Source organism: Camelus dromedarius, chromosome 22 (assembly GCF_036321535.1).
Source record: "Camelus dromedarius isolate mCamDro1 chromosome 22, mCamDro1.pat, whole genome shotgun sequence".
Taxonomy (NCBI): Eukaryota; Metazoa; Chordata; class Mammalia; order Artiodactyla; family Camelidae; genus Camelus; species Camelus dromedarius.
The window spans coordinates 8,580,283-8,601,202 of NC_087457.1; the positions used below are offsets into that span (position 1 = coordinate 8,580,283).

A 20,920-nucleotide genomic window follows, 5' to 3' on the forward strand; every position below is an offset into this window, starting at 1 on the left:
ATGAACCCTGACCCAGGGTTGGTTTTCAAGGCCAGCACCCTATCAGTAAAAAGTGGTGATGGAGGCTCAAGTCCCAACCCTTCTCCCCGACTCATCCCAAAGCCAGAGGATGCATGGAGGAATGAATGCTTCCCTCACTTAGAAAACATCTGTGTTTGTGCAGCCCTGGGCTGGGTGCTGGGGGAGGGCTGGCCCCGACCTAGAGTGCTGGCTGCCTGAGGAGGGGCGCACCCCCAACTGTGCAGGTCTGGGCAAGACCAACAGGGCCCCATGTACCGTACACTGTGAAGGGCCTCCTCACGTACCTCCAGAACTTTAAATAAACATAACTAATGGTTTAAGCTACCAAGCAGCATTCAATTGAATACAGGCTGTTTTTAATCTCCTCTTTCTACAAGATTTGCTCTGAACAAACACAAGACAAAAAGAGAAGGCACCCTTAAGTCTGAGATGACACGGCTCACAGTGTATCCACTGGCCCCTAAAGCCAACAAGGCATCTCTCTCACTCTTCCAACCTCTCTCTCTCTCTGTATGAGTTCACGTACTTCACATGTAGGCAAGTATGAGTATCATGCGTGTAGCTGAAGAAATAATACGTACATCATTCATATACATATATGACCCTGTGTTATAAATATATATATGTATGTATGTATTTGTACGTGTGTTTGAACAAACTGCATTGCAATGTCTATTAGACATCCACATGGACATGGTGAGCAGGCAGTTAAATACATAAATCTAGAAGCCAAGGGAGAGATGGGGAGCTGGACATATACACTGTGGGTTCTGGAGCACACAGATGGTATGAGATCACAAAGGGAAGAAGCAAGTCTGGCGACTAAGCCCTGGACTTGGGGGTCTGGAAGAGGAGGAGGATCCAGTCCCCAGAACTGAGAAGGATAACAATAAAGAATGAATGAGAGTGAACACAAACCCCAACTTACATGGTCAATTAATCCATGAAAAAGGAGGAAAGTATATACAATGGAGAAAAGACAGTCTCTTCAATAAATGGTGTTGGGAAAACTGGACGGCTGCCTGCAAAAAAAACAAGCTGGACTTCTTTTTCACACCACATGCAAAAATAAACTCAAAATGCATTAAAGACTTAAATGTACGACTTGGAACCATGAAACTCATAGAAGTAAACAGGCAGAACAATCTTTAACATGGGTCTTTTATTGGATCTGTGTTTTTTTGGATCTGTCTCCTTGAGCGAGGGCAACAAAACCAGAAATAAACAAATGGGACCATATCAAACTAGTAAGTTTTGCACAGGAAAGGATACGATCACTAAAATGAAAAGGCCACCCAGTGAATGGGAGAAGATACATGCAAACGATACATCCAACAAGGGGTTAGTATCCAAAATGTACAAAGAACTTATACAACTCTACAACAACAACAACAAACCAAGTAAGTGTTTAAAAAGTGATTTAAAAAAGGGCAGAGGACCTAAGGAGACATTCTTCCAAAGAAGATATACAGACAGCAAAGAGGCACATGAAAAGATGCTCAACATCACTACTCATCGGGATAATGCAAATGAGAACCACAATGAGACACTACCTCACAGCTGTCAGAATGGTTGTCATCAAACACACAACCCATAACAGGTGCTGACAAGAATGTGGAGGAAAGGGAACCCTCCAACAGTGTTGGTGGGAATAGAAATCGGTGCAGCCACTATGGAAAACAGTGTGGAGGTTCTTCAAAACACTAAAAATAGAACCACCATATGATCCAGGAATTCCACTCCTAGGTATTCTTATAAAGAAAACAAAAACACTAATTCAAAAAGGTAGATGTACCCCAATGTTCACAGCAGCATTATTCACAACCACCAAGATACGGAAGCAACCTAAACGTCCATCAATATATGATAGATAAAGATGTGGTATATATACAAATACATATAATGTCATATTATTCAACCATTAAAAAAAGAAATCTTGTCATCTGTGACAACGTGGATAGACACAAAGGGTATTAAGCTAAGTGAAATAGAGATAGACAAACACCATATGATTTCACTTACATATGGAATCTAAAAAAGAAAAAAAATGAACAAACGTAACAAGCAGAAATAGAGTCGTAGACGCAGAGAACAAACAGGTGGTTGCCAGAGGGCAGGTGGGAAAGAAGAGAGAAACAGGTGCAGGAGAAGAAGAGGGTCAAACTTCCAGGTACAGAATAAACGAGTCACAGGGATGAGATGCCCAGTGTGGGAGATACAATCAGTGATTATGTAGTAACTCTGTATGGTGACAGATGGTAACTTACTGTGGTGATCCTTCTGAAGTGTACAGAAACATGGAATCTCTGTGTTGTATACCAGGAACTAACACAGTGTTTCAGGTCAATTACACTCCAAAAACATACAAACACCTAGAAAGAGATCAGGTTTGTGGTTACAAGCGGTGGGGAGAGGGAGGCGGGATACTGGAGGAAGGTGGTCAAAAGGTACAGACTCCCAGGTATAAGATAAATAAGTACTAGGGACATAATGTTCAACATGAGGACTGCAGTAACTCTGCTCTGTGATACAGAGGAATGTAAAGAGTGTTGATCCTAAGAATTCTCATCACAAAGAATGTGTTTTTTCTTTCTTTTATTTAATGTCTGTATGATTTGATGGATGTTCACTAAAATTATTATGGTAGCCATTTCATGATGTATGTTAGCCAAATCAGGATGCTGTAAACCTTAAATTTATAGCGTGTATGTCAATTACATCCCAATAAAATTGAGAGGAAAAAAATGAAAGAATAGGACATTTTAAAAAGAACTGATAGGGAGAGGTATAGCTCAGTGGTAGAGTGCATGCCCAGAGTGCACAAGGTCCTGGGTTCAATCTCCAGGACCTCCACTTAAAAATAAGTAAATAAGTCTAATTACTCCCCCCAAATAAAACAAATCAATAAAAATTTTAAAAATTTAAAAAAGAAGTGATACATTGGCCACTAAATGTATGCAAGAATCAACCTTATTAATAAACAAAATAAGAAAAAGAATGGGTGAGGGCAACTGACTGCAAATAAAATTCTCAGAGAATTTTGCTATGAAGGTGAGCAAGGAAAGTGAGTGGCAGCCACATGAGAATAAGTAAGGTTATAAAGAAAGATCCGCCTCCAGTTGCCCAGACAGCTATAGACAGGCTGAATTCTCCCTCAGAGCCATCACGCCTGCACTCTCCTTCTCATGACCCAGTTCTCCACGTGATCATCACACCAAACTACTCCCATCATTAACCTCTTTTCCCTTCCTGTTTTATTTCCCCCGTGACAATTATCAATGCCTGAAAGGACAACATTTATTCATTCACTTAGCTATTGTCTGTCTCTCCCACTGAAATGTAAACTCCAGGGCCATTTTTTTTCTCATAGTCATTACTGTGAACTAGAATTGTAAATGAGACATAGTATGTCTAGTAAGTATTTCTGCAATTAATGCAGGAATAGACGTTTATGTGGCTGTATACATACATGCACACATACACATGTCCACTGAGGAATCAAATGAGTTTTATTTATTTGCTAGAAAAATAAAATCACATAAAATATTCCTTTCTGCTCAGGTCATGTGGCAGAGAGGCAAAATAGCAGTAAAGTAACCAAAATTTATCAAGGCTTTATTTTTATTGCCATCAAGTGTTTACTAAGGGAATTTTTTCCATATCCATATCTGTGGTTTTCTTTCAGCCGCATGTCCAACACCCCTGGCAGTTAAGGTCTTATCTAGATTCTAAAAAGTGTATTTTATAGTGGAATACATTCTTATTAATGTTGTTGCTATTCAGTGTTTTCACTGTCTTTCGCTTTGTAAAGAAACAATGAACATACTCTAAGCATAGACAAACAGGATGGATCACCCAAAAAGTAATCAATATAGAAACACGATTGTAAGTAATAGGTAGTGTCAATAAATTAAACCTGAAGGAAACTTTATAGAAGTAAATTTGTTTCTTGCTAGATTTTCAAACAGTTATGCTGGTACCTAACATGCTCACAGGAAAAATGGAATCCAATTTCAAACTCTGTGAACAGGAAAAGATGTCCAACTACATGGGAATAAAAAATATACACCTATCTGCTTTAGAAAATATGGAGATCCGACACAGAAGCTCTGGGAATGCAAGGCTGACTAGGACATTTCTCTGGTCTGTGGAACTAACAGTTTAATGAGAGAAACAGAATTTTTCAATAGAATAGTTTTGTTTTATGGTTAAGTGACAAGAGGTTTATTAGCCCATCACAAGGGTTCGGGAAGCCCTGCCTAATTTAAATCTTGGAGAATGAGTCAGAGCATAAAAGCATGAAAAGTGAAGTTTCTACTCTAAGACTATGAGATACCTCAAGAACATATAACAAAAAATATTAAAGAATATATGATAGCCAAGACATGAAAACAACCTAAATGTCCATTGACAGAGGACTGGATAAAGAAGCTGTGGTATATTTATACAATGGAGTACTACTCAGCCATAAAAAAGAAGAAAATAATGCCATTTGCAGTAACATGGATGGATCTGGAGATTGTTATTCTAAGTGAAGTAAGCCAGAAAAGAGAAAGGCAAATATCATATAGCACTTGTATGTGGAATCTAAAAGAAAAAGAAGACACTAATGAACTCATCTACAAAACAGAAACAGTCTCACAGACATTGTAAACAATCTTACAGTTTTACAGTGGGAAAGGGAGTGGGAAGGGATAAATGTGGGAGTTCAAGATTTGCAAATATTAACTACTATAGATAAAAATAGATGAACAACAAATTTCTTCTGTATAACACAGGGAATTATATTCAATACCTTACAGTAATCTTTAATGAAAAAGAGTATTTGTATCTACATGCATGACTGGGACATTATGCTATACACCAGAAATTGACACATTGTAAATGACCGTACTTCCAATTTTTTAAAAAGCTGTTCAAGGGCAAAAAATTTTAAAAAGAAAAACAAAAACAAAAACTATAGAGGAGACATCAGAACGTGTAATAAATTAGTCCCAGAGGGCAAAAATCATAGGAAATTATTGGAAGAGTTCAGATGTGCTTGTAAATGTGGCCATGGGTGTTACAGGTAACTTCCTGTGTGTGTTAAGTATCAAATTCAAAGTTCATACCTTTGCTTTATCTCTCATTGATCCTTTGCCCAGGATAGACATGTTAGCACCTGTTTCTTCCTGTAGCCTCTTCAAGGAGTTTCCTCTTGGTCCAAGCAGTTTCCCCACAAAATTGAACTAGAAAACAAAATCAATACAATGTTTTAAAGTAGAGAAAAGGAGTAATTTATACCAAGCATAACTAACGGGTTATGGGTTTTCAGACTTTACCCATGGAGAAGAGAGAGATGCCATTCACATGCCAGACACACAAACACAAAGAGACACACACACGGAACCATCTCAGACCTCTAAGCTCAAACCCACTTTTTAAAAGATGCTTCTTCCTAAAGGAATGCCCAAGTAATATGCTAAACACATCACTGACTTGTATCATCACATTAATTATTTCAGAAAGAAACCAGGGATAAGCACTACAGATCACAAAGTTTCTAAAGGCTTTTTCTCTTCAACCAGATCACTGAAAACTAGAAACAGCTCTAACATGCCTATGCACCTCCGAAATTGCAAAAGTGAGTATTTTAAATGTATTTTTAAAGTAAAATTTATTATTCATGTTTGATAAGCATTGTCTGTGTCCCTAACAATGTATCTTCCAAATTTCATGATTGGGAATAAAGAGATTTGACTCTTCTTTAATCTCACATTGTCTGTGTTAAAGAGTTTAAAGGATCAGCAAATAAAAGATATGAACACATACAGAAAAGTTTAAAATGCTAGAGACAACATATATACAAAACAGTATCCTAAATGGAAAATTCTCGGGGGTGTTATTTAGTTTGTTTATTCATCCTGAAATATGATGGTTACAGACAGGTGAACTAAGAGCAGTTATCACAGTACGTTGCCAGCTACCAAAAGGAACACTACCACACCAAGTGACTCAGGTCATCACTCACGGATTAATTTTTAAAATACAAAAAGGCACCAAAAAACTATGTTGGGCATATGAAACAAAGATGAATAAAATTAAGTAACTGCCTTCTAAATCAGAGTTACTCTTTTTTTTTTTTTTTAAATCTGTGATCCCACAGTAAGAAATAAACCACAGTTAATGGTGAAAGACTAAATGCTTTTCCTCTAAATCCAGGATGAAGTCAAGGATGTCTGTTCTCATCACATATATTCAGTGCAGTAGGGGAGTAGGCACTGTCTTATCTATAGGAAAATGGGATAAATGGAATAGTATGAAGTTCAGAAAGACCACATTTAAACAGTCAAGCAATTTTCAACAAAAAGGCTGGAGCAGTCCAATTTGAAAAATCAAATCTTTTTAACAAATAGTAGTGGAACAGCTGGATATTCATATGCAAAAACAAAACAAACACACAAAAAACTTTTGCATCCTTCCTCACATTTAGGCAAACTTTATTCTGAGATCTACCACAGACCTAAACATAAAAGCTAAAATTATGAAGATTCTAGGAGGAAAGCACACACAAACACCTTTGCAGATTTGAGATGGTAAAGGTTACTTAACTAGGAAGCAAAGAGCTGTTCCAAAATCCATTAAGAAATTAAATATAGTTCTGTGAAATATGTCCTGGGTAATTGGATACGGATTGCATTAAATCTGTAGATTGCCTTGGGCAGTGTGACCATTTTAACAATATTGATTCTTCCAATCCAAGAGCGTGGAATATCTTTCCATTTTTTAAAGTCTTCTTTAATTTCCTTCATCAATGGTTTATAGTTTTCTGTGTATAATTCTTTCACCTCCTTGGTTAGATTTATTCCCAGATATTTTATTACTTTGGGTGCTATTTTAAAGGGGGTTGTTTCTTTACTTTCTTCTTCTGTTGATTTATCGTTAGTGTAAAGAAATGCAACTGATTTTTGAACGTTAATTTTGTAACCTGCTACCTTGCTGAATTCTTCAATCAGCTCTAGTAGCTTTTGTGTGGACCTTTTAGGGTTTTCTATATATAGCAGCATGTCATCAGCATATAATGACACTTTTACCTCTTCTTTTCCAATTTGGATCCCTTTTATTTCTTTCTCTTGCCTGACTGCTGTGGCTAGGACTTCCAGGACTATGTTGAATAGGAGTGGTGATAGTGGGCATCCTTGTCTTGTCCCAGATTTTAGTGGGAAGCTTTTGAGTTTTTCACCGTTGAGTACTATGGAGGCAAGAATATACATTGGAATAAAGACAGTCTCTTCAGCAAATGGTGCTGGGAAAACTGGACAGCAGCATGTAAAACAATGAAGCTAGAACACTCCCTTACACCATATACAAAAATCAACTCAAAATGGATTAAAGACTTAAACATAAGACAAGATACAACAAACCTCCTAGAGGAAAACATAGGCAAAACATTATCTGACATACATTTCAAAAATTTTCTCCTAGAAGAAATAAAAGCAAGAATAAACAAATGGGACCTAATGAAACTTACAAGCTTCTGCACAGCAAAGGAAACCAGAAATAAAACAAGAAAACCTACAGAATGGGAGAAAATTTTTGCAAGTGAAACCGACAAAGGCTTGATCTCCAGAATATATAAGCAGCTCATACGACTCAATAAGAAAAAAATAAACAACCCAATCCAAAAATGGGCAGAAGACCTAAACAAGCAATTCTCCAAGGAAGACATACAAATGATCAAAAGGCACATGAAAAAATGCTCAATATCACTAATTATCAGAGAAATGCAAATCAAAACTACAATGAGGTATCACCTCACACCAGTCAGAATGGCCGTCATTCAAAAATCCACAAATGACAAATGCTGGAGAGGCTGTGGAGAAAGGGGAACCCTCCTACACTGCTGGTGGGAATGCAGTTTGGTGCAGCCACTATGGAAAACAGTGTGGAGATTCCTCAAAAGACTAGGAATAGACTTACCATATGACCCAGGAATCCCACTCCTGGGCTTGTATCCAGAAGGAAATCTACTTCAGGATGACACCTGCACCCCAATGTTCATAGCAGCACTATATACAATAGCCAAAACATGGAAACAGCCTAAATGTCCATCAACAGGTGACTGGATAAAGAAGATGTGGTATATTTATACAATGGAATACTACTCAGCCATAAAAACCGACAACATAATGCCATTTGCAGCAACATGGATGCTCCTGGAGAATGTCATTCTAAGTGAAGTAAGCCAGAAAGAGAAAGAAAAATACCATATGAGATCGCTCATATGTGGAATCTAAAAAACAAAAACAAACAAACAAAAACAAAGCGTAAATAAAGGACAGAAATAGACTCACAGACAGAATACAGACTTGTGGTTACCAGGGGGGTGGAGGGTGGGAAGGGATAGACTGCGATTTCAAAATTGTAGAATAGACTACACTGTATAGCACAGGGAAATATACACAAAATGTTATGATAACTCACAGAGGAAAAAATGTGACAATGAGTGTGTATATGTCCGTGAATAACTGAAAAATTGTGCTGAACACTGGAATTTGACACAACATTGTAAAATGATTATAAATCAATAAAAAATGTTAAAAAAAAAAAAAAGAAATTAAATATATGAGCCACAGACTGGGAGAAAATACTCCACATGCACTTATCTGGAAAATGGCTAGTATCCAGAATCTATTAAAAACTCCATCAAATCAATAATTACACACACCCCCAACCAGAACTGCTCAAACTAAAGCCCCAATGTTGATGAGGTTGTGGAACTGCTGGAGGAAGGACTGCTGACAGTTTACAGTGATAACAGTGACTTTGGGAAGAAGACTGGCAGTTATTTTTGATGTTAAATGTAGAGTCCCACTATGGCCCAGTAATTCTATACATAAGTAGTTAACCAAGAGAAATAAAAGCGTATGTTCCCAATGCCTTGCACAAGAAGTACATGACATTTTATTCACAATTACCAGTAAACTGGAAATAAATCAATGTCTATCCAAGGAAAAAGACAAAGTTTATACAAAAAGAGAAAGGGATTAGTTACTGATTGACACAACAGGGGGAGGGTATGGCGCAGTGATAGAACACATGCTTAGCTTAGCATGCATGAGGTCCTGGGTTCAATCCCCAGTACCTCCATTAAAAAAAAGAATGATTGACACAACAGCATGGGTTATCTCATAGACATACTGAACAAAAGAAACAGAAACAAAATAGATTTTCCATTAATATAAAATCTTAGTGACAAAGATACTATATGATGTTGGAATTCATAAGAGTGGTTGCTTGTTGAGAATAGAAGGCTGGGGGGTTGGACTGGCTGGAAAGTGGCATGAAGGAAACATGTGGGGTGAAGGAATTATTCTACATTTGGTTGAAAGGATAGGTATGTTTTAGTCAAAACTCATCAAGATGCACATTAAGACCTGTGCATTTTACTATATGGGAATAGTACTTTAAGAATGGGGGAAAAATTAAAAGGTTGAAAACCTATACAAATATTTAAAAAATAATATCACAATGAAATGTCCTACAAATAAGTACTAGTCCCAGGCAGTTGGGCAAAGGAATCTCACTAAACTTCCAAGAAACAAATCATTTCAGTCTATGCAGAGGTTGGAGGGGGGTCTTCCAGAGGATATGACTACTGGTTGACCCAAGAACTGGGCCCAGGCAATGGGGGACTCCTCACCCCTACCCTGTCCTTGGAATTTATGTTCTACCCACTGTTCCCATGCTAGAAGCCACCTCAAAGACACAGCCTGAAGAGAGCACGGTGCTGTTGGGACTCTCTGGATGGTGTAGATGACTGAACCCAGTTAAGCCCTCTCTATAAACTCTTAAGACTCTGGTGGGCATGTGTGGAGATCTACTTGCCTTGTCACTGCCAAGACAAGCCTCGTGTGTAGCGTGCTTTACATATTAAACCTGCCACCTATCAATCTGGTGTGATCTGACTCCTTCTTCACCTTCTGTTTACAGGGAGCAGTTTTGAATTTCATCCAGGGAACTCCCAAGATTGCAAATCAACAGAAAACTACTCCAGAGAAAGAAATGTAATACTAACCCCCTACTCCCTTAGCAGGCTGAACCAGAAAAGGAAATTTATAGACCAAATCCACCCATGAAACAAAACCCAATCCACAAAACACTAGCATAACCAAGGCCTGCTGTATACACAAAAAAATGCATGATGATTGAACTACCACAGGTACCTCGGTAGTTTAAGATTTATAACCTCTAACTGTAATTCACCTATTGACAACGGAGGAAAAAAGGTTAATAGTTTGTTTGAACAGAAAATATAATTTGATACAATTCAAATTCAATCATTGTAAAAACTCACATAATCTGAAAAATGAAGGAAATTTCCTTAAATGGATAGAAAGTTTTGACTCAAAACCAGTAAGAACAGTGTACTTAATAGTAAAATAAATATCAAAAACAAGGTGAAGACACACATTCTTGATGTTCTATTTGACACTGAAAACTCAAACCACTGAATAAGAGAAGATAAATGTTATAAATATCAGAAAGTAAGAATAATATTAATAGTTTATATAATTATGTATAAAGCTTAAAGTAATTCCAGAAAAATTAGAATTAGTGAAAGAGCTTAGCAAAGTGTTTTACAGAAAGTCAACATAAAAAATCAATTGTATTTTGTATACCAGCAACATATAACTAGTAAAGATTTTTCTTAAAAATAGATACCATTTACCAGAAAAAAATTTACTAAGAATAAATTTAATTATCTGTGATAAAAACTTTTACAAATATACAAAATACACTAATAAAACCATAAAATGGATATAAATAAATTGACACTAATGAACTTATCTACAAAACAGAAACAGACTCACAGACATAGTGAACAAACATGGTTATGGCAGGGAGGGAATGGGAAGAAATAAATTGGGAGTTGGAGATTCGCAAATATTTACTATTTGTAAAACAGATAAACAACAAGTTCATACTGTATAGCACAGGAAACTATACTCAATAACTTGTAATAACCTATAATGAAAATGAATATGAAAACCAGTATATGTATGTATAAGTATGACTGAACCATTATGCTGTATACCAGAAACTGACACATTGTAACTGACTATACTTCAATAAAAATAATTTAAATACTTAAACATTTAAAAATGGATTGAAAGATCATATTCATAAAGAGGAAGTCTCAATGTTGTATAGATTTCAAGTATTTTCAATTCATCTGTAGATTTAACACAATTCTAATGCCAATCACAGTAATATTTAAATCAATTTGCCAACTAGGTCTAAAAATGTATGAAAAGGTGAAAGCCTGAGAATAGCCAAAACATTTAGATGCACAAGAGTATCTCGAGTATCAAGCCGCTCAGGCCGCCCAAGCCACTCAAGCCGCCCAAGCCGTTCAACCCACCGCCGCCACAACGCTCAAGCCGCTCAAGACGCCCAAGCCGCTCAGGCCTCGTAAGCCTCTCAAGCCACTCAAGTCGCCCAAGCCGACCAAGCCGCCGCCGCCAAAACGCTCGAAAGGCTCAAGGTGCCCAAGCCGCCGCACAAGCCAAGCCGCCCAAGCCGCCGCCGCCACACCGCTCAAGCCGCTCAAGCTGCCAAAGCCGCCGCCCAAGCCGCACAAGCCGTTCAAGACGACCAAGCCACTCAGGCCTCCCAAGCCTCTCAAGACGCTCAAGGCGCCCAAGACCCTCAAGCCGCTCAAGCCGCCCAAGCCGCCCAAGCTTCTCAAGGCGCTCAAGCCGACCAAGCCGCCCAAGCCGCTCAAGCCGATAAAGCCGCTCAGGCCTCACAAGCCTCTCAAGCCGCTCAAGCCGCCCAAGACGCTCAAGCCGCTCAAGACGCCCAAGCCGCACAACCCGCTCAAGCCGACCAACCCGCTCAGGCCTCACAAGCCTCTCAAGCCTCTCAAGGCGCCCAAGCCGACCAAGCCGCCCAAGCCGCTCAAGCCGCTCAGGCCTCACAAGCCTCTCAAGCCGCTCAAGCCGCCGAAGCGGTCGACGCCACAACGATCGAGCCGCTCGAGCCGCTCAAGCCGCTCAAGCCGCCCAAGCCGCCCAAGCCGCTCAAGCCGCCCAAACCGCTCAAGCCGCCGCCGCCACAAAGCTCAAGCCGCTGCCCAAGCCGCCGCCCAAGCCGCTCAAGCCGCTCAGGCCGCCAAAGCCGCTCAAGTCGCACAAGCGGCCTCCGCCACAACGCTCAAGACGCTCAAGCTGCCAAAGCGGCTTAAAGCGCCCAAGCCGACCAAGCCGCCGCCGCCCAAGCCGCCCAAGCCGCCCAAGCCGCTCAAGCCGCCCAAGCCGCCAAAGCCGCTCAAGCCGCTCAAGCCGCCGCCCCACAACGCTCAAGCCGCTCAAGCCGCCCAAGCCGCTTAAGCCGCCCAAGCCGACCAAGCCGCCGCCGCCCAAGCAGCTCAGCCGCTCAAGCCGCCCAAGCCGCTCAGGCCTCAAAAGCTTCTCAAGCCGCTCAAGCCGCCCAAGCCGCCCAAGCCGCTCAGGCCTCCCAAGCCTCTCAAGCCGCTCAAGCCGCCCAAGCCGCCAAAGCCGCTCAAGCCGCTCAAGCCGCCGCCCCACAACGCTCAAGCCGCTCAAGCTGCCCAAGCCGCTTAAGCCGCCCAAGCCGACCAAGCCGCCGCCGCCCAAGCCGCTCAAGCCGCAGAAGCCGCCGCCGACACACCGCTCAAGGCGATCAAGCCGCCCAAGCACCTCAAGCCGCCCAAGCCGCTCAGGCCTCCCAAGCCTCTCAAGCCGCTCAAGCCGCCCAAGCCGCCCAAGCCGCTCAGGCCGCACAAGCCTCTCAAGCCGCTCAAGCTGCCCAAGCTGCCCAAGCCGCCGCCGCCACCTCGCTCAAGTCGCTCAAGCCACACAAGACGCTCAAGCCGACCAAGCGGCCGCCGCCACAACGCTCGAGCCGCTCAAGCTGCCCAAGCCGCCGCCCAAGCCGCTCAAGCCGCTCAAGCCGCTCAAGCCGCTCAAGCCGCCCAAGCCGCCCAAGCCGCCCAAGCCGCTGACCGGTAAACGTGCACCCCGCGTACATGGGCAAACAAAGGCCGCCCCAAGCATTGGGGGAATAGGAAACAAATTCAGGGACTCGCACGGGGCAGCCCGTCCCATCGCGACCGCACCGCACCGCACCCGCCTCCCGGGAACAGACCATCACCTAAGGGCCGGTCGGAGGTGTTCCGGGGCTGTCCGGCGGCTTTCCCCTCCCGGGGGTGCCCCTGCTTTCCCAAACCCAAATACAAAAAGCAGCGCAGACGCGGGGTTCAGGGACTACGGGGGGGGGGGGGGCGCCCGCCTCAGGGTCCTGAAAGGCGCCGCGGCCTGAGCCTCACCCACGCCCAACTGCGCAGCCCAGGCCTCACCCGCCGGCTCCGCGACCTGCACGCCTCCACCAGCGCCCCCTTACCTGCCCGGCGGCGGCAGCAGAGGCGACGGCAAGCGGCAGCCCAGTCCCCAGGCCGCCTTCTTCTTCGGGAGCTGGCCCAGGAGAATCCAGCTCCCACTCGGCTTCCACAACCTCTGGGTTGGCTCCCGCGTCCGCGGGTCTGTGCGTCCTCGCAGGCGCGCCTCTCCTCCTCCCTCTGGCAGCCCGCACCCTCCGGCTGGGCTCCTGCTGTGTAGGACCTGGCGAGTCGGGCCGAGGGGGGCCAGACGAGGCGGGTCTCCATCCTTAACGCCCCCACTCCAGCACCGACCAGGTCCCGCCCCGGGTCAGACCACATTCAACTCCACTACCCTTGCTCACCTCCCCTCCCCACCCCATCACTGTCCCCCCCACCCCTAGCCAGGCCCAGTCTCCCACCATACCCCCAAGACAGGGCTCCTCCTCCCCACACCGAAGTCCCCATCCCCACTCTCCACCCCGCTAGGTACTAAGCTAAGCTATGGCCCCCACACCCCAAGCTCACCCCTCATGCCTCACCACAGGACCCCCAACATCCCGAAATGATCGGTCACCCCTCAGCTGGGTCAATTCCACCCCGACTGGCCCCTTACTCCTCACCGCGGGATCCCCCCTCTCTCCAAGTCCACCCCAACCCGGAGCTGACCGCCTCCTCACCTCTCACCCTCAGATGGGGCAGGGAAGTCCGGGCTCAGGTCACTATAGGACGGCCCCCAGCGGGTACAGTACAGTGTCACGATCCGGTACAGCTACTTTCAGAGACCACAGGGCTCCAGTGGCCTGGCTGGAAGCGGTTCCAATTCCCGGGCGCCCTGACCCTGGCGCCCTGTGCCTCGTCTGAGCTGGCGGGTCAGGGTGGTCCCTGGTTGCCCATCACTGGCCTGTGGGCCTTAGGTGGTTGATGGCCCAGATAGTGATCAGGACCCGTAGGGTGGAGGCACTGGGCACACGGACCTGCGGGGGGGGGGGGGAGTGCGGCTGAGCACAGGGGGATAGACAGGAGGTGGGCCATGTGCATGAGGCTCTGGGACAGAGGGAAGAGGGACGGGAGATTTAAAAGTGTCCATATTAGGAGCCCACAGCTAAAGAGCCAAGGAGGCACCTGTGTTGGCCTGGCCACCTTAGAAACCGCCACGACACTGGTCCCTTGCATCCCGAGAGACTGCTGACTGGCCAATGAGACTTCCCCTGCCCTCCTCCCCCCCATATAGTTTACCAGCAATTGAAGGGACTTTGACAGGTCCTTTTAACCACCTATAATTGCTACTTTGTGGGAGATCAGGTCCAAGTTACGGTGAACCTGGCAGGGCTCCTGCCCAAACCCCAGCCTAGGGCAGAGGAGGACCCACCCAGACACATCCTCTTACCTCTCACCAAAAGGCACTGTAGGAGAAAAGAACAAACCAGACTCCATATTAGATCTGTTCCTTTTCCTTTAGCCCTGTGCTCTGTTCTCTAGGCTTAGTCTTGCCAGCTCCGCACCTTTTAGAAAACAATGTTGCCTTTAGCCTGAAATAGACAGGAGAGACTATTCTTGGGGCTCTGACCTTTAAGGATGTCAGCACTTCTGCACTCCTACAAAGGCAACAAGTTGCAGAATAGAAAACAACCTTTGTTTTGTTGGAGGTTTTACAGGGGCACCCTGACCTGACCCACGTGGACAGCTGCAAAGGGTTCCCAGAACAAAGAACTCCTACACCAAGAAGTTTGCAACAACCAACCACACCCCCCTCTCCTTTTTAGTAGAAAAAGAGCCTGACTTGGGGAAGTCAGCGGGAAATGTCCCCCACTCACCACCACCAAAGGGTATTCATCTCAAATCAACTGAACTTGTGAATTCTACCTTAGAGGACAAAAGAGGTGATTAAATTAAGGGTCAATAGAGGATCTGCTTATCCTTGATTATCTGAGTGGCCATAAATGCAATTATATGTATCCTTATAAAACAAAAGCAGTTTTGAGAGAGCTGAAGAAAAGATGATATGAAGACAGAGACGGAGAGTATATATCCGTATCACTCAGATATATACTGAGTGTGATACAGCCACCAACCAAGCAACACCTGTTACAGCCACCAGGATCTGGAGGAGCAGGAAATGGTATCTCCCCTGCAGTCACCAGGGAAAGTTTGGCACAACGCCTTTATTTCAAAGTTCTGGCCTCCAGAACTGTGAGAAGATGAATTTCTGTTGTCTTAAGCCACCACATTCGTGGTGACCTGCTACAGCAGCTACAGGAAACTAACTAGGCCTCTTTGCTTTCTTTGAAGGATTTTCAACACCCTGTAAACTCAGGGAACTTACCTCTCCAATCCTTTCTGATTGAAATAGTTTTTTCTTCTAGATACGCAAAAACTTTCTCCAGTTCTTTCCTCAAGTACCAGCTTCTGTGTAAGGTCTTCCCTGATCATGATCACATTATTTTAAAGCTACAGTCTCCTAGCATCCCCCGTCCTCCTCTACACTGCCCGCCCCAAGCACTTAGGGCATACACTTTACTTATGAATGTATTCATCATCAACAAGGCTAATGGAATGTAAGCTCCATCAGGGGAGGGGACTGGGTCTGGTTTGTGTACCTGGGAAATTCCAGCGCCTATGTTAGTGCCTACAGCGAGGAAAACACCCAAAATAGATTAAGGAGTGCCTATGTGCCTGAGAGAATGAAGGACCCAGGCAGAGAACTGGAATCCTGACCACCGTGCAATCTTTGTTGCTCCTGAATTAGGTCGGTGTGTTAAAGTTTACACTTCATGTTGCTGTTTTTTTTTTTTTCTTTTAATGTAATTTTATTCTCTTAACAGTCTATTTCCTTTCTTGTAACCTGGTTCAAATAAAATGTAATGCTTTTGGTCAGAGTTGCAATATATTTAGTTAAATATTATTACTAACTCATTAACTATTTTATTAAATATTAAGTATTTCACTAAATACTGGTTTTACATTTTCTCTAATTTTTACATTTGATTTTTAATTTTTAATATATATTTTTATTAAAGTATAGTCAGTTTGCAATGTGTCAATTTCTGGTGTACAGCACAATGCTTCAGTCATACATGAACATACATATATTGATTTCCATATTCTTTTTCACAAGTTACTACAAGATATTGAATATAGTTCCCTGTGTTTTTAATTTAGTTTTATTGATCATTGTATCCTTTCTTTCTTTAGTCCTCTACCTACAACTTTCTATTACTAATTTTATCTCTTCATTTACATTTTAACCAAATTATCAGTGGAACAGTCGTTAGAAGTATAGACTGAAATTATTGCATCCAGGTCTGAATCGCCCTTTGGTACTCACTAGATAACGAGGCTTTGGGAAAATTCTCCTGATCTAAAAAATAGTAACAACAATAAGCCCACATACAGGATTCTCATGCAAATTAAAGACTGCGTTTATTTTAAACTTATCTCACAGTGTCTGGTTTAGAGTAATCCTAAAAAAACAATTTTTAAGTTTCAAAGTTTTTTTCATTACATTACAGATTTTTATGTCTGACTTTTCCTTATTTATTTTATTATGGCAAGCAGACAGCATAGGCATAAATTAAACATGAGAATCATCGAGTTTTTAAAAGGCCACTTTTATTGAGTGCCTTTTTTAATGTAAACTACTCACCCAGAGCACATCTCCATATTCATCTTCATTCATGAAATAATGAATGACCTATTACCTCAGACCTGTGTACTAATACCAGCACATGGTTTGGGAGATATCATTAACATTAGCTTTTCAAAACAGGAACATCTGTATTGTGCGTTGTCATAAAGAAGGGAGGGGGGAAGCATTTTAAATCATGAAGTAAACTGCCCTAAAGGCTAAAAGTTGGTGCCAACTTAAGCCCACTATGGTTTATAAAATATCTGTGCTCTGTCTGACAACCTACAGTAAAAACCAGTGGTAGGTTTTCAATCGGATAAAAGGAAAAACAGAATATATTGGAGTGAGGCCACATTTATCTAAATCAGCAGAGACATTTCCTACTGCAGTGACCTTCACTGTGTTTTGAGGACTACAACAGCACTGAGAAACATTATTTCTCTTAAATACATAAAATACCTTGAAATAATCTCTCTTTATCTCTTTCTTTCCCCTATGAGCAAATATTCAAGACCTCACTATAAGGATTTCATATGTTTGACGTCACTATGCATTTCTCTCCACCACCAGGAGCTAATCTTACATTTTACTGAAATGGTATATACTTCTCTGAGAAACGTCATGTTTCTTTCCCTCGATGATCATCACTCAAAACAACAGCTTTTTAAAATCCCATTGTGCTGACATCTACCGAGAGGGACATTCTTAAGATGCCGAATCAGTCAACATAATGGAAAACTTTATGTTTAACAATGTATAAACGCTTCGATATGGACAAAGTAAAGAGTCTGGGTAAACTAAATTCTTTTCTTCTGAAAGAGATATTGGACTGAATTTTTAATCTCTTCCTTTATTATACATTACAACAATACAACAGACAAGACTCAATCTGATTTTCCAAGTCATTCTACAGGTCTTCACATCATATTTTTTTTTCAAGTTGTCAAATTTCAAAATAGTATTTTGGGGTAAATATACTAATTTAAACTACAAGTGATTAAGTTGAAAGCAATGAGATTTCCTTTTTTTGGAAGTGTAAACACGGAGTTAACTTCATCTTAGTTTCCCCTATCTTTCCATTTGGTTAACTTTTTTGTACTTATTGTTAAATTGTTATATATATTCTATTTACATTATTCTAAATTATTGTTAATTTAATAATATAAACAGAATATGTTCTTTTATTTTTCATAACGTATATGTGCATATATATTATAAATACAATATTTATACAAAGGAATACCACTCAGCCATAAAAAAGACAAAATAATGCCATTTGCAGCAACATGATGGACCTAAAGATCATCATTCTAGGTGAAATAAGCCAGAAAGAGAAAGAAAAAATACCATATGATATCACTCGTATGTGCAATCTTTAAAAAAAAAAAAAAGGAAAAAAGGCACTATAACTCATCTACAAAACAGAAAGTCACAGACATAGAAAACAATCTTATGCTTACTGTGGGAAACAGGTGGGAAGGGTTAAATTTGGAGTTTCAGATTTAGAAATGTTAGTCACTATATATAAAAACAGATTTAAAAATTTTTTCCCTAAGAATTAGAGCTAACATCCTTACAGTGATGGACAAAGCTTACTGGATATACTCTGGTAAAAATTTTATTTCAAAACTCTAAAATCACATATTACACACATCCATGTTTAAAAACAACACAGATTATCTATACATGAACAAAAGTCTATATATTTAAAACACTTCCACTCTATCAAATGTCAAAAAAGAACAACTTTTAAGAGCACTCATAAAAAAATCCTAAAGCGCCCAAGCCGCCCAAGCCGCCGCCGACACATCGCTCAAGCCGCTCAAGCCGCAGAAGCCGCACAAGCCGCCGCCGCCACAAAGCTCAAGCCGCTGCCCAAGCCGCCGCCCAAGCCGCTCAGGCCGCCACAACGCTCAAGCCGCTCAAGCTGCACAAGCCGTCGCCCAAGCCGCTCAAGCCAAGCCGCCCAAGGCGCCGCCGCCACACCGCTCAGCCGCTCAAGCTGCCCAAGCCGCCGCCCAAGCCGCTCAAGCCGCTCAGGCCTCCCAAGCCTCTCAAGCCGCTCAAGCGCCCAAGCCGCTCAAGCCGCCGCCGCCACACCGCTCAAGCCGCTCATGCCAACCAAGCCGCTCAAGCTGCACAAGACGACGCCCAAGCCGCTCAAGCCACCGCCGCCACAACGCTCAAGGCGCTCAAGCTGCCAAAGCCGCTTAAGCCGCTCAAGCCGCTCAAGTCGCCCAAGACGACCAAGCCGCCGCCGCCACAACGCACGAGCCGCTCAAGCCGCCCAAGCCGCCGCCCAAGCCGCTCAAGCCGCTCAGGCCGCCCAATCCGCTCAAGCCGCCGCACAAACCTCTCAAGACGCCGAAGCTGCGCCGCTGAAGCCGCCCAAGCCGCTCAGGCTTCCCAAGCCTCTCAAACCGCCCAAGCCGCCCAAGCCGCCGCCGCCACAACGCTCAAGCCGCTCAAGCTGCCCAAGCCTCTCAAGCCGCTCAAGCCGCCAAAGCCGCCAAAGCCGCTCAAGCCGCCGCCCCACAACGCTCAAGCCGCTCAAGCTGCCCAAGCCGATTAAGCCGCCCAAGCCGACCAAGCCGCCGCCGCCCAAGCCGCTCAAGCCGCAGAAGCCGCCCCCGACACACCGCTCAAGCCGATCAAGCCGCCCAAGCACCTCAAGCCGCCCAAGCCGCTCAGGCCTCCCAAGCCTCTCAAGCCGCCCAAGCCGCTCAGGCCTCCCAAGCCTCTCAAGCCGCTCAAGCCGCCCAAGCCGCGCAAGCCGCTCAGGCCTCCCAAGCTTCTCAAGCCGCCCAAGCCGCCAAAGCCGCTCAAGCCGCCGCCCCACAACGCTCAAGCCGCTCAAGCTGCCCAAGCCGCTTAAGCCGCCCAAGCCGCGCAAGCCGCTCAAGCCGCTCAGGCCGCCCAATCCGCTCAAGCCGCCGCACAAACCTCTCAAGACGCCGAAGCCGCGCCGCTGAAGCCGCCCAAGCCGCTCAGGCCTCCCAAGCCTCTCAAGCCGCCCAAGCCGCCGCCGCCACAACGCTCAAGCCGCTCAAGCTGCCCAAGGCGCTCAAGACGCCCAAGCCGCTCAAGCTGCCCAAGGCGCTCAAGACGCCCAAGCCGCTCAAGCCGCCCAAGCCGCCGCCCCCACAAAGCTCAAGCCGCTGCCCAAGCCGCCGCCCAAGCCGCTCAGGCCGCCAAAGCCACTCAAGCCGCCCAAGCGGCCGCCGCCACAACGCTCAAGACGCTCAAGCTGCCAAAGCCGCTTAAGCCGCCCAAGCCGACCAAGCCGCCGCCGCCCAAGCCGCTCAAGCCGCAGAAGCCGACGCCGACACACCGCTCAAGCCGATTAAGCCGCCCAAGCACCTCAAGCCGCGCAAGCCTCTCAGGCCTCCCAAGCCTTCAAGCCGCTCAAGCCGCCCAAGCCGCTGCTCCACAACGCTCAAGCCGCTCAAGCCGCCCAAGCCGCTCAGGCCTCCCAAGCCTCTCAAGCCGGTCAAGTTGCCCAAGCCGCCAAAGCCGCTCAAGCCGCTCAAGCCGCCGCCCCACAACGCTCAAGCCGCTCAAGCTGCCCAAGCCGCTTAAGCCGCCCAAGCCGCGCAAGCCGCTCAAGCCGCTCAGGCCGCCCAATCCGCTCAAGCCGCCGCACAAACCTCTCAAGACGCCGAAGCCGCGCCGCTGAAGCCGCCCAAGCCGCCCAAGCCGCTCAGGCCTCCCAAGCTTCTCAAGCCGCTCAAGCCGCCCAAGACGCCCAAGCCGCTCAAGCCGCTCAAGCCGCCCAAGCCGCCCAAGCCGCCCAAGCCGCTCAGGCCTCCCAAGCCTCTCAAGCCGCTCAAGCCGCCCAAGCCGCCAAAGCTGCTCAAGCCGCCGCCCCACAACGCTCAAGCCGCTCAAGC

At 44.6% G+C, this 20,920-nt stretch overlaps 1 protein-coding gene across 1 annotated transcript in view; it reads right to left on the reverse strand.

The window, feature by feature from the left end:
- The window catches only part of LOC135318457 (tropomyosin-1, isoforms 33/34-like), a 59,491-nt gene extending 51,455 nt beyond the window's left edge, over nt 1-8,036 (reverse strand). Inside the window, exons 1-3 of the mRNA XM_064477379.1 lie at nt 7,981-8,036; nt 5,133-5,249; nt 2,289-2,393 (exon numbers count right to left, since the gene is read on the reverse strand). Coding sequence (XP_064333449.1) covers nt 2,289-2,393; nt 5,133-5,249; nt 7,981-7,983 — 225 coding nt within the window. The 5' untranslated portion in view covers nt 7,984-8,036. The remainder of the gene's footprint in view (nt 1-2,288; nt 2,394-5,132; nt 5,250-7,980) is intronic.
- Between the last annotated feature and the right edge of the window lie 12,884 nt (nt 8,037-20,920).